This window comes from Centrocercus urophasianus, unplaced genomic scaffold, assembly GCF_019232065.1.
Source record: "Centrocercus urophasianus isolate 14NV4802_14NV808 unplaced genomic scaffold, USGS_Curo_1.0 seq_30, whole genome shotgun sequence".
Lineage (NCBI taxonomy): Eukaryota > Metazoa > Chordata > Aves > Galliformes > Phasianidae > Centrocercus > Centrocercus urophasianus.
The window spans coordinates 6,778,811-6,795,198 of record NW_024884867.1 but is presented as its reverse complement, the minus strand read 5'-3'; the positions used below and the strand labels follow the sequence as shown (position 1 = coordinate 6,795,198).

Below are 16,388 nucleotides of genomic sequence, written 5' to 3'. Positions count from 1 at the left end.
GTGTGGCAGGGAGCCTGTGTAAGATGGGGAATGGCAGGTCTGTCAGCTCGGCTGGCTGCCCTGGACGAGTCACTGTGCCTGTTTTTGCGCCATCATGCCCTATAACACTAGGGTGCTGATATATGTGCCTTAGTAACACTTTGAACATATTCTGATGCTCATCTCAGCCTGCCTGAAACTCTTTGAGGCAGAGCTCGGCTAGGGAGCAGTTTTTGAAGTGGACCATGATGTTGGTTCGAATGGAAGCATGGACATGTGCCCACAAATCATTCCATACATCATCAGTGTTTATCAGGATTGGGGTGAAGAGAACCAGTTCACCTTGGGTGTGATTTGGAGACATTAGAATTTCACAAGGGCAAGAATAGCATGTGTGAGCAGAGAAGGTTTTGTTTGTGGTTCTTGTGGGAAAGTTCAGGAGTAGAGCAGGAGAGGCAGCAAACTTTGTCTTGGAATTACTGCACTCTGTTTTCAAACTTGTCCTGGCTGGGATCCGAGTGACCTCAGCTGCCTGGAACGTGCAACAACAATCCAAGAAAAACCCTCCTATGAGGAGTATCCTCAAATAGGCTTTATGAAGTTGTAGGTATGTCAGCCAGGGCTTTTCACTGAGCAGGTGTTCCTGGCAACATTTCTGTCTGTAGTGCTTATTAAGCACAAGCCCATGTGTTTACAGCAGCCAAGATGTTACTTACGTAGTAAAGCATTGTGAACAACTCTAGCAGTCAGAAAGCCTTTGTTCCTACTATATGCAGTGCATCTTGATTCTTCACCCCTTGTATGCTTTCCCAATGCTTCTTCACTTTCTTCTGGACCACCACAACTAATAATTTGGTTTCTCTTGTAGTTTTAAAGCCATTGGTGTTTTTTATTCCTAGCAGTATGTGTTCAGAGATCACAGTGCTCCTAAATTGCTGGGACACCAAGCTCAGAGGTCAAAGTCAAAACTTTTTGTAAAGACTGAAGCTTTGTTTTTGACAGCAGTGTAGACATCAGTACTTATAACTGAGGTGTCAATGTGTTCAGGACAAACAAATAATCTCATGAATGTAAAGTGAACTGCATTATAATCTCTAGAAAGGGATGTATTTTGCTTACGGTCTTGTGAAATAATGACTCAAAAATAAGGTCTCATCAGGCAAACGGTTTTGCATGGGAAAGAATTCTGCTGTCTCCACTTCAATGTAAATATTCTGAGCGAGTGAGCTGAAATAAATACACTGAAATACTGAAATAAATAAATAGCCTAGAGGGCTATTCAGTAAGTTTGGCTTTAGTTTTCTCAAAAAGCATGCAGAAGCATTGTTTTTGCGTGATTCTTCCCTTAGTGATAATGTAGGATAGTTAGTTATGTTCTCTGTAAAGTCTGCAAAACCTGTGTCGGCATTAACGTACATCTGCACTGGTTGAACTGAGGCCCTAACTGCTAGAAAGGAAAAAACCAAAAAACAGCCCACCTTATCTAGGTCGAGGATTCTAGTTCCTGCTGTGGGTGCAAGCTTCCTACAGTGATGGTGATCTTTGAGATTTTTTTTTGAACTTTCCTTGTGGAGACAGCTGCTGCTATTTACAATTAGCTCCAGCTTTATAACTGTGTAGAATTCTTGGTCCTTTAACCGTTTCTCTGGAAATCTGATGATTTGTAGTCACATTTGGTTGTCTCCTATATAGCAGCTGTAAAACCAGGTGGCGAAAGATGTTAGCAGGGTGAAGTGATGAGGAAGAGAATTTTATATACGGACAAGGAAGAACTGGACTCATGGAACTGAGACTATCTGAAAACTGATGGCACTTAATAAGGCAGTGAAAAAGTACAGTATAGGTGCCCATTCCCCCTGTTCAGTGCCCAGTATTTTCATAATTTCATGCATAATAATCTTCACCTTCCTTTTTTTTTTTGTTGTCTCATTAACTATTCTAACTTAATTGTGTTCTTCAGCTGCCTTTCAGGGACAGTCCAGAGCTGTGATTGTAACTCCCACACCTTTAAAAAGAGAGGGGATTTTGACGCCTGCCATGTCTCAGTCTAATGTTGCAATTGCTCCAGCTGGAATTGCCAGAGTAAGGAGAATTTTTTAAATGTTTGATTTTCTTAAGGTCAGTTTTTGTAAGCTGTTAAAGCCATAGTGAGCTCAAGGGGGCAACTAATCCACCAATTCTTAACTGTTAGCAGCGTATGTGTGCAGTCTGCATTATGTTTGCTTATTTTATTTGAAGCACTTTGTGGGCCTGAAAGTACTATCTAGTTTTCACAGCCTCTGTCTCACAACATGATTACAAATTGGAACTCATATCCTACTCCTAGTGGGGATGGTTTCTGCTTTTCATGAATCATGCAGAAGGTAGAAAGAACCTGGGGTACTCGCCCTTATATTTTTAAGTTGGAAAGTAAAGTTTGAGTGGATTTTCCAGTATGTTCTATACAGAAAGGTGGAACTAGATTTTAGTATGTTGTGCTGTTGCTATGTAATAATACTGCATTAAGTTCTGAAGGGATGCTGATTTCCTGCCAGAAGTCTGGCTTCAGTGCCTGAAGTTCCCTAAGTATCAGTTTGGTGTCATCAGACTGTCAGTGGTGTATTAATTTGTTAATTTTAGCCAAAGACAAAGTAACAAATACTTCTTTTTCCTTCTCATTTTTTCCTTCTTTCTCTCTCTCTCTTTTTTTTTTTTTTTTCTTTCCCTTCATGCTGCTCCCAGGCTCCTGGGGTGACAGAGTTCCGCAGTAACATTCTGGTTGGTCCAGCACAGCAAGCGTCAAGTAGCCATCAGAGCCAGTCCACGGTCTCACACCTCTTCTCTACTAATGTAGTCCAGGACGTGCTGGTGAAAGGAGAGCAAATCCCTTCCCACAGTAGCAGTTCACAAGTTCCCTCACCTACACCTAGTAAGTTAGAAGTTTGTAAGCATTCTCTCTTCCCTGCATGTGCTGGTGTGTTTCCATTGATTAGGTAAGGTGTAAATGGGCCTTAAAAATTCCAGGATACTTCTTGAAGGAAAAGCTTTTGGGGCCCTCATGCCCTCCTGCTTCACTTGCATCCAACTGTTGACAATTTTTTCTTAAACTGATGTGCAGTGTTCCCACAAACTGTGACTTTGTGCTTTCTGTAAATGATTGCTATATCAGTGAAGATAACTTAGATGTCCTCTGCATTTTAGTTGTGTTCCAAATAGAATCTTCACAGCAGTTGTATTTGCTACAGAATATTGTTTGTTAATGTCTTGTCTTTCTTCTTTTATGAAGGCCGAGACTGTCAGAATTCTGGCCAGGCTTCCCCCTGCACCTCAGAGCAGAGCCCCAGTCCGCAGTCTCCTCAGAACAGCTGCTCAGGAAAACTTGCCACTGATTCTCCAATGGGTGCACTTAAGGTGTGTGTTCTTTCCTTTCAGGTGCTTTTCTTTGCTTTTGTTAGTCACTTTTTTTTCCCTTGTATCTGAGTGGACTGAAGCTGTGCTTCAGGAAAGTGGAATACTTGTGCTTGAGGGCTTAGCTTGTGCTCCATCTGTGCTGCTCTGTTCAGTTTAAGATGTTGAACTTTAATCTACTCCATTCCTCAGAGATGCCTCACTAGAGAGGCCAGGCTTAACCATACCTCTGCAGGTCCTTATGGACGTGACAGCAGGTTCCTGCTCTGGCTCACAGGAGTGTTATGCTGGAACTCATTTTATTTGATCAAAGTTGTCACATTTAGTTTTAGTGTCACATTAGGTTAAACTGTGGCTTTTTGCCATTGTCTGTTGGAGCTCTTTGAGTGCAGAACTTCAGCCATTGCTGAAGGATGAGTTCTTGACCTGTTGAGTGAGTTAACATGTCTCCAGTGATGCTTTTGCAGCTCTACAGAGAAGCAGCTACAAAAACTCTAGAGTTAGAGCTGAGAAATACTTCAAGAGTCAAATTCTTTTTTTTTTTTTCTTTTTCTGAGGAGCAGCCGGTAGTGGGAAAAGTGACCGCTAGATGGAGCCGTTCTCTTAAAAGAAAAGGCGCTGCGGTGTGACGGGCGTTAGGGCTGCTGGTGGCTGTTTGAAGACATTTGCGTGAGCAGGAATTGCTTTGCATGCGTGCTGACAGTAATTCTTCTGAAAGATGAGAGAGGAAGTGTTGCTTCCTTGTTTCTAGATGTACTCTCCTTGCTCCTCTCTAAGCATTCTTAGTTAAGCTAAACAGTTCTGTATTGCTTGGTAACATTTTTTTTCAGGTTGGCAAAACTCAGAGGGCATTGGAAATCTATGCTGTATTTTCTTGCACTTTCTGTGGTTTTGGGCAGTGACTTAACTACTTCACTACACTACTTTCCTTACTTGTGAATTGGGGTGATAATGGGCTGTCCTTGGAGAGCCTCATTCTGCAGAAAGCACATTCTCAAGGAGAAAATTCCTTACTTTCTCCTAAGTGTTTTGCTGGAAGCAACTTCAAGATTACTAATGCTACAAAGGAAAATGTTAATTCCTGACAGTCTTTGTCCTCAGGGTATGCTAGAATTGTGGACTTTTTTTTTTTTTTAATCAGAAAATCTATTGATGTTAATTGATATTCTGTGCATGTATTAGGTAAAAAAAAAAAAAAAAAAAAAGAATCATTCAAACTTAAAGACTTCAACAAAATCCTAACTAACTATGTGCCTAAAATACAGAATTTGACATCAGGGAAAAAAAAAACATTTAAGAGTCTTAAAAAGAAATTTTTATTTTGAAGGAAATTCTGCAAGCTTTAGAATTGAATTTAATACTTCATATGTTTCTTTCTAATCACTTAAACCACTTGCAAGTTTACAATCCTGTGGCTTGGCCTGGAAAGACAATGAATGCTGCAGTTCAACAAAAATGACACTGTGGACTTGAATAGCAGAAGTAATTGTAGCAGTAAAACAGTAAAGGCAAACAGCTTAATTTTATTTACACAGACTCAAAGAATGAAGCGTATCTCATCAGAACAGAAACGAAGGTTTAATATCAGGATTGGCTGCAGTACCCTGAACAGCTTGGTTTCAGTGAACTCCAAGTCGGTAAGTAACTTGGCAGCTTTAATGGTTTAATAGGGAGTTAAAGAAAGCCATTCTGAAATAGAATTATCTCTCCACTGTTGACTGACTATGCCAGTTAGTCAGTGAAGATGGTTAAAATGAGATCCTTGGGAAGGGAAGGATGATAAATTCATGGCTTACAGTTGAGGTGAGAGAGCCCTGTAGATGTTGCGTGTGTTGATGCAGTTTCAAATGTTGATCAAGTCCTCTCTGATGAGAGACTGTGGCTTTAAAGCCAACAGGGAAAAAGTAAAACTGATTTTTACAATTCTTGTTGCTAGAACCCCAGCAATGAAGATTTTGTCACATTTACAGCATAGAATAACTGCATTTACTGTTAGGTCACCTTTACTTCTGATGTATTGCCTTTTTATACCCATTCTGGAGGGATTCTGGTCCCCAGAACTGGACTCAAAAAGCTGTATCCAGTCAGTACTGTGAGCTTGCTCTACCTGAATGTTGAGCAAGCCAGAAGCCAGGTGTAGATGCTGTTGGTAAGATGTTGAGCCTGGCAAAATATACCTTGACAACTGACCTGAGCTAATAAACACTCCTTTGAACAGTTTGTTAGCAGAGGCTTTGTGCTGTGTTAACTACAGCTAAGAGCATGGCAGAGCAGTGCTGTACAACTGCAATTACTATTCACAAGTGTCCAAAAATGTCCACTGAAATTTCTGAAACTTACTACACGTGCTGGTCTGTTACTTCCTGAGTGCAGTTAGGAGTCTGACCGTTTTAGGCTACTTTGAAAACCCCTATTGGACTCCTGACATCTGATATCACCCATCTGCCTTCAAGAATTTGCCCTTTACCCCACATGTTCTTCACATGTTCTCAGTCTTTCACACGTTCTCAGTTTTTCCCTGTCACTTGTTTTTTGTGCATAGATTTACAGAGGAAAAAAATCCCTTCTCATTGTCATGCTTAAGATCTTACTCTGATGATGATGCTTAATCTTAATTCACTAAAAACTAAACTAAAATCATTAAAACACAGGTTTCTCTGCAGTGCAGCTTTCTAAACATCCTTAAATACCACTGCCTCATGAAACGTGGAAAATATGAAAACTTATTGTCATCACATGGATGTGTCTGCCTTGTTTTTTCTATTTTCTATGTTTAGGCTATAAATTATCAGAATCTCACTGCTTGTTTTTATAGCCTATTTGAAAGGTAGTGATTTTTTTGATTATTTGACTTTAGTGAAATGTTTACTTCTGAAGTACAGGTTTTTAATTGCTTCCTCAGAACTGAAAGTGTATTTTAAAAACATCTGTGACATTATTTGTCTCCTTTGGTGGTAGCTAGGCCGTTTTACTTCTGTTTGAACAACTTCAAGCTTTCCAGACTAAGTTGTCAGCCAAGAGCAATGCTTCTAACAGCACAAAAAATTTTTCAGCAGGTGCAGCACATCCCTCAGTACTGCCAGCATTTCTAGAAGGTTGATAATGAAAAAAACACTTTGAATATATTGCTTTCAACAGAATAGAAAAGATGTGATTTGGGAAAGAAAACAACCTCTGCAGCCATTTTCTCTGTATTAGTGTGCAGATGGGAGTCAGATCAATGAGGAGTTCAGTATTAAGTGTTCCTGTGTACCTATGTGTGCTTTGGCAGGATGAAGGAAATTTGAAAGGTGCTGAAGTGCTTTTCTGGGTGTTACCGCAGGTTAGAAGCAAATTCTTCATCCATCTAGCTTTGTTCCAGAAAGTGAGCTCTATGTTTGTGTTTGGTCTAGATCAGCCATGCAATCACTCTCCAGAAAACAGTAGAATATATCGCTAAACTACAGCAGGAAAGAACACAGATGCAAGAGGAAACCAGGCGCCTTCGGGAAGAAATCGAGGAGCTAAACGCTGCCATCATGTGAGATTTTGGGAGATTTCTGTCATGGAGCAGAGCAGCTTGAATGTTGCTTTGGCTAACAACAGGGGATGTTTGCCTCAGGTGTCGTGCCAAACAACAGATGGGTATTGAACAGAAGTGCTACCAACTTCCAAACAAAAAGCAAAGTTGTTCTGGGATGGGCATTGGTAGCAAATCTTGTGGATTTTCAGCAAGCTCTGAGCGTGAATGCACAACAGTGGCAGCATCAGAAAAGATGCGTTAGATCAGTTAGAAGAATTCTGAGAAGCCAGTGATGATTCTTAAAAAAAATTAGGCTCACTGGGGGATAAAACGCTCCTATTCTTCATGATGGCTTTGCTGCAGTTTTCTTTCCTCATGCACTCAGTTTATACTGGAAGTGACGTGGTTGGTCATGTAGGACTTGGAATCATGGAGCATGCCACTGTCTGAATGTAACTGATAAATCAATTCACCCTCCTGGTGCCCCTGTTTCCTCTGTTGGTTTACAGTAGTTAAGTGCTATTGAAAAGCATGCTGAGAACCCCAGTGAGTTTTCTTCCACATACAAAAGTGTTAGGCTTAGGCATTACGTTAGACTTATCAGCAAATCAAGATCTTTCTTTTTCTTAAAGAAAAAGAAAGAAAAAGTATGATAATTTCTGTTTGGTTTTATTTTAAATTGATCTGTTTCTTAAGAATCTTTGTAACATTTCATTCTGTAACACTGTCTAGGAGTTAGTCTGTAAATTTTAACTTGACTCCTAATGTTCCTTTTTTCTGAATGGATCCCAAAAACTACTTTGTTGTGTATGCTCTGCTTTCAGTTATGTTGCTTGTAAAAAGGAGTCTGTAGCAGCTTGAAAAACTGCTTTGCTGCATGAATATAAACACGATTGGAAAACTGTGTATCTCTGGCTGTAACAAATAAACTCAGGGTAGGGGGTCCTGCAGAGGGAAACCACCTCAGTTTGAGATACTGGGGTTGCACACGTTTCTATTGCTGTAATTTAGTCTGTGAAAGAAGTTTGTCATTCCTGGTGGAGATTCTGACCTCAGAGCATCTTCTTTTCAGTTCTTGCCAACAGCGACTCCCTGCTACCGGTGTTCCAGTAACACGGCAGAGGTTTGACCACATAAGGTGTATGTTTGATGAGTACGTGAGAAATAATACCCTTCAGAACTGGAAGTTCTGGATTGTATCCTTTCATATTGACCTGCTGAACCTGAGGTTTGGTACTAACGTATTTTGGAGCACTAACTTGGATTCTGATGCTATGATTTCAGCCAAGTTGTTTAAAGTAATGCATGTCTAGAGCTTTCATTCACGTCTGTGTATGGAAATACTTTATATGTTGTTGTGAGGCAGAATTTGTTCACTTTGAAGTAGTTGGAGGTGACTTGAAAGAAATGTGGTACGAAGTCATTAGGTGGTTATACTCCAAGAAATGTGCAATTAAATGTTTCTCTAGCTGTAGCTTTTTCTCACTTTTTGCAAAGAATTATTGAGAACTGCAAAAATTGCTTAAAAAAGGAAAAAAATTATTATAGTCAGTTACTGAAACTGTTGTGGCAGTTTTGAAAACTTGCATCTTTTCCCTTTTTTTCCCCCTAGATTTCTTTGTCTTTCATTATGACAGCAAATCAACTTAGTTTCTCTTTACTTCTCCAGTGCCAGCAGCTCATTTAGAGATGAATGATAATGCAAGAGGTGTATTTCCACAAGCAGGGAACAGAACCAGGATAGCTAATCCAAAGGTACTAGTTTGCATCAAATATGATTAGCTGGAGTCAGTGCAGGGATGCTAGTAATTAGCGAGCCGAAGTGTAGTTATTAATGAGCAGAAGCATTAACCTTCCTTCTCCACATTAAGCCTCTGTATGTTTGTATTTATATGTATTCTGTGTTTTTGTACTCAGGTGGTTATCCTTCCTGGCAACTTAGATGATCAGAGTGTATAAGACCGTGCTTTGTGCATGCATCAAGAACAGCACTGTTAGTACTTTCAGAATGTGAAAATGCTTTATTTTTTGATGTTTGGTTTATGTTATTCCCAGAAAGCCAAATTCTCCTGTTTAGCATCCTTTTAGCTAACAGTTCTTAGCAAGATCTCACTGCAGTCACTTGGTGCAGTAATAGCACTAACTCTGAAGCAGTTTCAGGTGAGTTATAAAAATTCACTTTATTAAAAAATCAGCAGAATTTTAACATAACAATGAAAACTGTAGTTAAGCTTATAGTATCAAATGCTACTGTAGTTGGTAAAATGGAAGGTTGACAGGCTAAGTAGTCTTTCCCAGCTTTACCTTGTAGCTGTGAGGGGACAGTTGTCCAACAACTGGATAGAAACCTCAGCCACTGCTGACATATTTCTGAATGTCATGCACTAATAAGTTAGAAGATTGAGAGGTGAGTGGTGGTAACTTTTTTTAAAATCTCCTTGTGAAATGACTGTAAGAGAGAGAAGTTTCTTTGCAAGTATGAGAATATATGGTTTCTGTTGCATATGAGAGGGAAATGAGTTATCTGTTCTTGGGCTACTGGAGATAACCCAGGGGTAAAGTACTTACGAATAGTAGAATATCAGCAGAAGAATACACAGTCAGTCTGTACAAGTCCATAACCACATGTAAATCCCCTGGAGTATTCCAGGCAGTTGCTGGGCCTACCTTGACTGTTAGCCACAGTGATGAAGATAGGAGTGTATGACAAAGTGGAGATCAGTTTGGCCACATTCTCACACATTGCTGACTGTAGTCTGAAAATCCCTTCCGGGATAACAGGGTAAAATCACAGATTCTGAGCCTTCAAATGAGTTTTTAAGAAGCCAGTTCTATGGTAATCGTTTCTAAACTATATTTACTTGGTGAGTTACCATGTCAGTGATACAGGAAACTGTTTTGAGTTCACTATAATGGTGATCATTCCAGGAAGCCCCGCATGAAAGCCCAAGAAGCACAGCCAAGAAGGCTTTTGGTGATACTCTGTACATGTTAATACAAAGTGAGAGTTCTGTCTGCTCTTTTACTGCCAGGAATGTTATTGGCAGCTCGTGGACCATCCTTGCAAGCAGTAACTACAGAAAGCTAAAGGAAAAACCTGATAGTTCTTAGCGTGCAGCTGGTTTGCAGGAGATAAGGTCAATCTCAGATACAAGAATTTTGAAAAATGAATCAATATTGGTAGAACTAGTAACTGAAGATCAAATTTTTCCCTGCAGTTTGAGCTGTGTTATTTTTTCCCTTAGAACGTTTTGAACTTCTCCTTTGCTGTCTCCCTTAACGTTTGATGATTTGCAGTTCAGCATTATTATTAAGCCATTGTTTGAGTCCTTCAATGGAATGGTTTCAACAACGAGCTTTAAAGATCTGAATCAAACTGCAATAGCCTGGTTGGATCAACACTGTTCCCTCCCTGTTCTGAGGCCAAGTAAGTGAATTTCTATCAAGCAGTAATTCAAGATCATAGTAAATGAGTCCATATGTAATAACTTTTCCTAAGAGTCAGCATATGACAGAAGCATATAATGCTCAATATGATTTTCAGTCTCTTTTTACTGTTGCACTGAACAGTGAAAAGAACTTTTGACTGTGAGGTATTTAATTGCCTGCTTAAGGCTGAACAGAAAAAAGAATTATTGCTGAATACAGATTCCAGAATTTAAACAGTCTCAGTCTGCATTCAGAGTTCAAATATTCAACTTCATTTGGAGTGAAGTTTGACAGTGTGATTTGTCCCATGAAGGAAAAGACTTCTGAAGTTTGTATTTCCCATTAAAATGACCATTGGTTTGGGCCTCGTTTCTTTACCCTTTACCTCTTTAAAAATCAGCAATTGTTTACATTCTCAGTCAGAATTTCCAAAAAGTACCCTTTTCAGTAGGAAGAAATAGGTAGATCTTTATTCTTCTCTGGGCACAGTTCCTATGCATCTTACTTACTGTTACTGTATGTGCAAGTATGCATGTTTCTTAGAAGTATTTTCGTAATTCTGTCATCATAACGGCCTTACAGTATTTGTATGCTGTCCTACATGGAACTGTTTGCAGTAAAACTGGCTTTTTCATACTTCTCTGGCTTTTTTTTCTTTTGAATAGTGGTGTTGAGCAGCCTTCGGCAGCTAAGTGTAAGCACCTCAGTTCTGTCAGATCCATCACGCCTGCCAGAGCAAGCCACTGAGGCGGTCAGCAGGACGAATGAAACAGCTGGTGAAACCTAACAACCAAAGACAAGGAGTTATTTGTACAAAGGGTGGAGAACATGCCAGTCTAGCAGCCTGGTGAGTCTCCTTTCAGTTGGTGCACTTTAGAAAGAATTCTCTCCATCATCAAGATGTTGTTGGGAGCATCTGGCTCTGCCTTCAGGATTTGTTGAAGTGTGATGCAACGTTTGTAACGTCTTGATTCCTCTTCAGTGCTGTGCTCTACTCCATTAAGTGAGAACACCAAGCTCAGGTAAATATAGCAGGATTCAATCCTGCAGGCAGCAATATATCTCCATCAATGCAGCATGCATCCGTATGCAATGAACATCTTTCTGGAAAACAGCTTCAAGTGCTAAGTTCTCTTAAGTGTAAATCTTGTACATCAAAGAATGTTCCCTTGGAGGGGAAAAATACTTTCAGTTTTGGTAAACAAAATATGCTTTTTATTTTGTATTCTAGTGTTGAGTTCCATTTGTTTTACTTGAATGGTAAAAAATTAAAATTGAACAAGATCATTTTAAAAACCAAAGGAAAAGAATAATCTGTCAGTGATGTCAACTTGTGGAAAATACTAGAATTAAAATCTCAGGCTGTGTTTTGTGTATTTTAATTTTAATGAGTGTACCATTGCATATGATCAGCTTCAAAACATGCTTTATCCTGTAGCAAATAAAGTAGTTCATTTTTATTATTTTTCCTGATATAGCCATTGCAATAAAGTAATGTGCAGTAAGTGCAAGAAAGCTGTTTTAGCTTACAGATTCTGCAGTCAGGATAGACACATGAGTTTCGTATTTGTTTAATCTGTAAGCTGTTTTCTTGCACTCTGCGGAGTTCATCTGCCTTCCTTATAAAATGTGCACGTGTAAAACACATCCATAGATAAATGTCATAGGGCTGCAAAGACAAAACTTCAGTTCTGAGAATCAAGTTGGCTTTTATGTTATCTCAGAAACTGTAGCAAACCATACTAGCTTATAGTCAGTTCTTAGTTTCTTTTGCCTTTTTTGCCTGCTCTTTTTGCCTTCTATTTAAAAAACCTGAAGGACTTAGCCAAGCGTGGTCTGTTTGGGACAGTTATGTTCAATATAAATTTTAAAACGTATAAAGATATGTTTAAAATTAGAAATACTGTACAATGTTTTTCTGTTGCAGACTCTGCAAGTACTGTCCTTTGCTGTAGATGAGCTGAGTCTTGTTACAGTTGAGATAGTCTGTCCATCCTTAGACAACACTGGAATATTCATTCTGGCCAGTTGTTCATATTTGGCCTGGAATGATCCTGTGACCCACGTATTTCCACTTCTTACTTGGTTCTGATATTTTGGAGCTATGCAAAGTTTCCCTGCTACCTCCTCCAAGTAGTTTTCTGACAATTTGAAAAGCAGGCTGTCTGAAGGCATTGGGGCAGGCTGTCACAGTGCAAACACGAAGAGTAGCTACTAAATTTGGGTATTACACATACAGAAATTGAGTCAGTAATACTGTGTTGAGCCCAATCCTTCCTGCTTAGTGAGATGAACCGTAAAAAACAGCAGTAGGATTTGGGGATCAGCACTAGGCACAGAGAGCGCTGGGTTTTTTTCCTTCTTGTCCTGAGATATTGCAACTATTGGCTTTCACTGCAGAGTTTTCTTACACGTGAGCAGGACTGTACCAAGAAGAATACATCAAAAGTTAGCCCCAGGGTCTGTTCCCAGAGCAGAGCTACTGTGAGTTGTGGAGTGGGGGAGCTGGAAGGGACTTCCAGGGGTGGTGATTTAATAAAGCAGTGTATAAAGACTGTCATAGCAATTAGTGAATGGTTTTTCTAGGGAGGGCCCATAATCCAGGTCTTTCATACATTTTATTTTATCAAATAATATTATTTTGGATGCATCTGGGTAAAATATATTGGAACTAGATGATCTCTAACACAAGCCATTCAATGATTCTATGAGTTATTGTAGAATAATTTTCTAATCAGTACTTTAATCTCCTATTTTTATCACTGTTTGTGAACTCGATTCCAGTGAAGTCACTTAACACTGTGATGTGCTGGGGAGCGTCCCTCAAGTTCTTTACTATCTCACTGAGATGCCTAGATATCTACATGCATATTTGCATATTAAAAATATGTATCCAGTTTTCTAGAAACACTTCATTAGACAAATAGTCCAGGAGTAGATCCACTTGTGTTTTTGCTGTACTTTTCAGATGATCATGTTCTGAGTGACTCCCTTGCATTATTCTCCTGCTTGTCAGGCAGTGATTGTGCCTGATTTTTACCGTTTTTAACCACAGCTGCAGTTGTGGTTGCAGTTGTATCAATGATGTCTCAACAAGCAAAGTGTGCAGTGCAGCCATGCCTCAAAGCCCAGGCAAGTATGATGACTTCTAAGCTTAGATCTTAGTGGTTGGAATCTCGCTGAATGAATTGGAAGTCAAAAGGGACCTTAAAGGAGTAGGAAGGGTGGGAAGTATGAGTGAACTGCTGCAGCTTTTACCCATTAATGGTTTTGATGCGGATGGAAAAAACCATCACAGTCATTGTACTGTGATTTGGTTACAATTGGAGGGGAAATGCTTATTTTAATATTTCTGGTGGAGAAAAAAAGCTCATGTCACTTTGAAAAGACCACAAATCTTAACAAAGTGTAAAGGGAGAAAATCGAGTCAGAGATTGCTTACTTAGGCAAGAGTATAGGAGGGAGGGAAGGAATAGTGAAAAGATAGTTTCCACGTAGTGCAATTACCAGAAATGATGTGGTAACTCTTTGAAGCAGCGATTCAATGTATTTTCATCACCCAGTTGTTGCAAATCAGAATTTTTTTCTCTTACCCGTTAGCTTTGTGAGGGTTGTGATTTCATTTCACATGGAAACACAGGAGGATAAAGCTATCGTGTATCTCATCTCTTCACATTAGAAGTTCTGAGGACTGGTATGAAAAGGAATTGACTACGTATGTATGAATTCTTGCCTGGATTCCTACTTTGTTATGTATTTAAGCTGCTTAGTCTTTCTGCCTTTCCTGATTGAGGACTCTAAATAATATATTTCAGCTTTAACAAAAAAACAAAACAAAACAGCACAAAAAGCCAGAACAGCTCACTACCACTTTCTTCTCTGATTTAAGCAGTCTAACTTCCTGTGGATCACCAAAGTACATTAAGCAAGCAGAACACACTGTGCCTGTAGTCTACACAGAATTACAGATGATGCATATCTGTCTTCAGGTTCGGTTCTGGACTTACAAAGAATTCCTGTATGAGCAAATATGACTCATTCAGTCAAATCCAACATATTTTGCTCGACAAGGGAGTGGCTGGATAAAATATTTCTTGCCTGTGACACATGCAAGGTCAAATTGAGGTTGTCTAGTGGTGCCTTCTGACCTTGAATTATTTAAATTGGTACATTGTAGAGGGTCCCCTCCCTACATGCAAGTTCTAGAGAACTTGTTATCTCATAAACTTAGAAGGAAGTATATAAATCTATTAACAGGAGGAATAAGCAGGAAAAGTCGAGGAGCAAACTGTAAGGAAGAAATTAGTCATAAAGATGGAGACAAGTCCCTGCTTCATCTGGACGCTAATCTCTGCACAGAAACTGGATTCTCAATTAATACCAGTTGATCCAATTGCTGTGTTTTTCCATGCTTTTCTAGACCACCAGGGAAGCCTTTCTTCAAGACAAGCTTACTAGAATGCTACCACCTGTGCCTTAATATCTTGGGGTCCTGTATTCATTTGATGTAAGTCTTACATTCTTACCCCTGATTTGATGCTACGTGGAAAATTTGATGAAATGGCAGAGCAAGGATTTCCTTGGTTTTAAAAGAGTGTGTTGCCTGCATGGCATTTCAGAGGTTGTGTGCTGAAACTGAGGTGAAAAATTGTGTGTGGGTGTGTATGTGTATATGTATGGAGAAAGATTGCCTCGTTCTTGCTGACGTCTCTATCCTTCTGTACACAGGGACATGCCCACCAAAAAGTTTGACAAAAAACTAGTAAAGATAAAGGTACTTAAATCTCTGAATCTGGAATTGCTTGAACAGTCAAAGGGCAGTCAAATGGTGTTTGAAAATAGCATCCCTTTACTTTGCATCCTCGGTTTTTTATGTTCTTTCTTTGCTTGTGTATGCTTGTCTTCTCACGATGGAGGTGAGAGGAGGGGTTGCATTTTGTTTGCTTTTGAAGTCTGAAGACTTCTGAAGATCAGCTAAGAGCAGGAGAGGGAATCTCACTGCAAAAACATTCAGTAACATGCTTTATTATTCCAAATTATTTGGAAGCTGTTCCATGTCCAATGGATAATTTGCTTGATGTTCCCAGCTAGAAGATACTGATAAAATAGAGTTGATAGTCAACTATTTTGACCTTTTTATTTCTTTTCTTTTTACCTTGTTCCTTTGCACCTTTGTTGCAAGGGAAAACACCCGAAATTTGAATGTTTAGGTGCTTTAGGGCCTATCAATCTCACAGGAATGTGGACAGATTTTGATGACTTGGAGATTTTTTGATTAGGTAAGATAACAGGAATTTTCCTATTTCTCTTCCAAGTTATATACCTCCATTTCAGAGATCACTTACTTTTGAAGGCTTTCTTGTATGGGACCCCAATGCTGTTTCCACAACAGCTAAGGCCTCAGCTTTCCTTTGGTTTCATTCCTGGATGGATTTCATGCTTATTTTTGGTGTTAGAGCAGAAGTGGTAGCACCAAATTGTAGGTTGATCTGTAAAACTTGATTCAATTGCAAGGAAATACACCCAGGTATGTAATAGACTTTAGACTTTCTAGCCACTGTCTGATTTGCTTTTATATCTGAACATTTCCAACATGAATAGAATTTTGAATCAAAAGATACCGGTTAGGAATAATCCTCTTAACAACATAATGAGCAAATTGTTTATTTTCTTCTAATCTTGTATTTAAATGTATTTAAGTGAATGGAGTTCATTCTTGTTCAAAAAAAAAAAAAAAAAGCTTGGAGGTTTGAGGACTTCAGGTTGTACTTTTGCTTTGCCTAGGTTTCCTGTTCTGTTGCATGACACAACATCTGTTGTGCTGTTGATATGTAGCACTTTTCAGTAGGTCTGTTATATTGTGCAATGCATTTTTTATATTTACGACAAAAACAATAAAGGTTATTTTTTGGAAGAAATTAGTTGTAATGTCTTCATTTTTTTTTACCTGAACTCGACTTGGAAGTGGGGAAATGGGAAGTGGAAGCCTTCCAGGACCAGGACCTTGGCATCCCTTTTGCAACTCTGAACGGTGACAAAGGCTCATTTCAACACTAGCTGTGCTGAAGTGACCCCTTTGGGATCCCTGTAT

General features: G+C 39.3%; 1 protein-coding gene across 3 annotated transcripts in view; it reads left to right on the top strand.

Moving 5' to 3' along the window:
- The window catches only part of LOC122165804 (MLX interacting protein), a 45,086-nt gene extending 28,871 nt beyond the window's left edge, over positions 1 to 16,215 (top strand). The window contains exons 10-18 of one of the 3 annotated variants that reach the window (XR_006170600.1): positions 1,940 to 2,061; positions 2,701 to 2,887; positions 3,245 to 3,369; positions 4,902 to 5,003; positions 6,759 to 6,886; positions 7,941 to 8,064; positions 10,166 to 10,295; positions 10,963 to 11,144; positions 14,718 to 16,215. Coding sequence is in view for 1 of the 3 variants with exons in the window: in XM_042829141.1 (XP_042685075.1) it covers positions 1,940 to 2,061; positions 2,701 to 2,887; positions 3,245 to 3,369; positions 4,902 to 5,003; positions 6,759 to 6,886; positions 7,941 to 8,064; positions 10,166 to 10,295; positions 10,963 to 11,084 (1,040 nt within the window). In the remaining 2 variants the exon portion in view is untranslated. Of the gene's footprint in view, positions 1 to 1,939; positions 2,062 to 2,700; positions 2,888 to 3,244; positions 3,370 to 4,901; positions 5,004 to 6,758; positions 6,887 to 7,940; positions 8,065 to 10,165; positions 10,296 to 10,962 lie in introns of all 3 variants that reach the window. The other 2 variants (XR_006170599.1, XM_042829141.1) reach the window with 2 other exon arrangements.
- Positions 16,216 to 16,388: the final 173 nt, after the last annotated feature.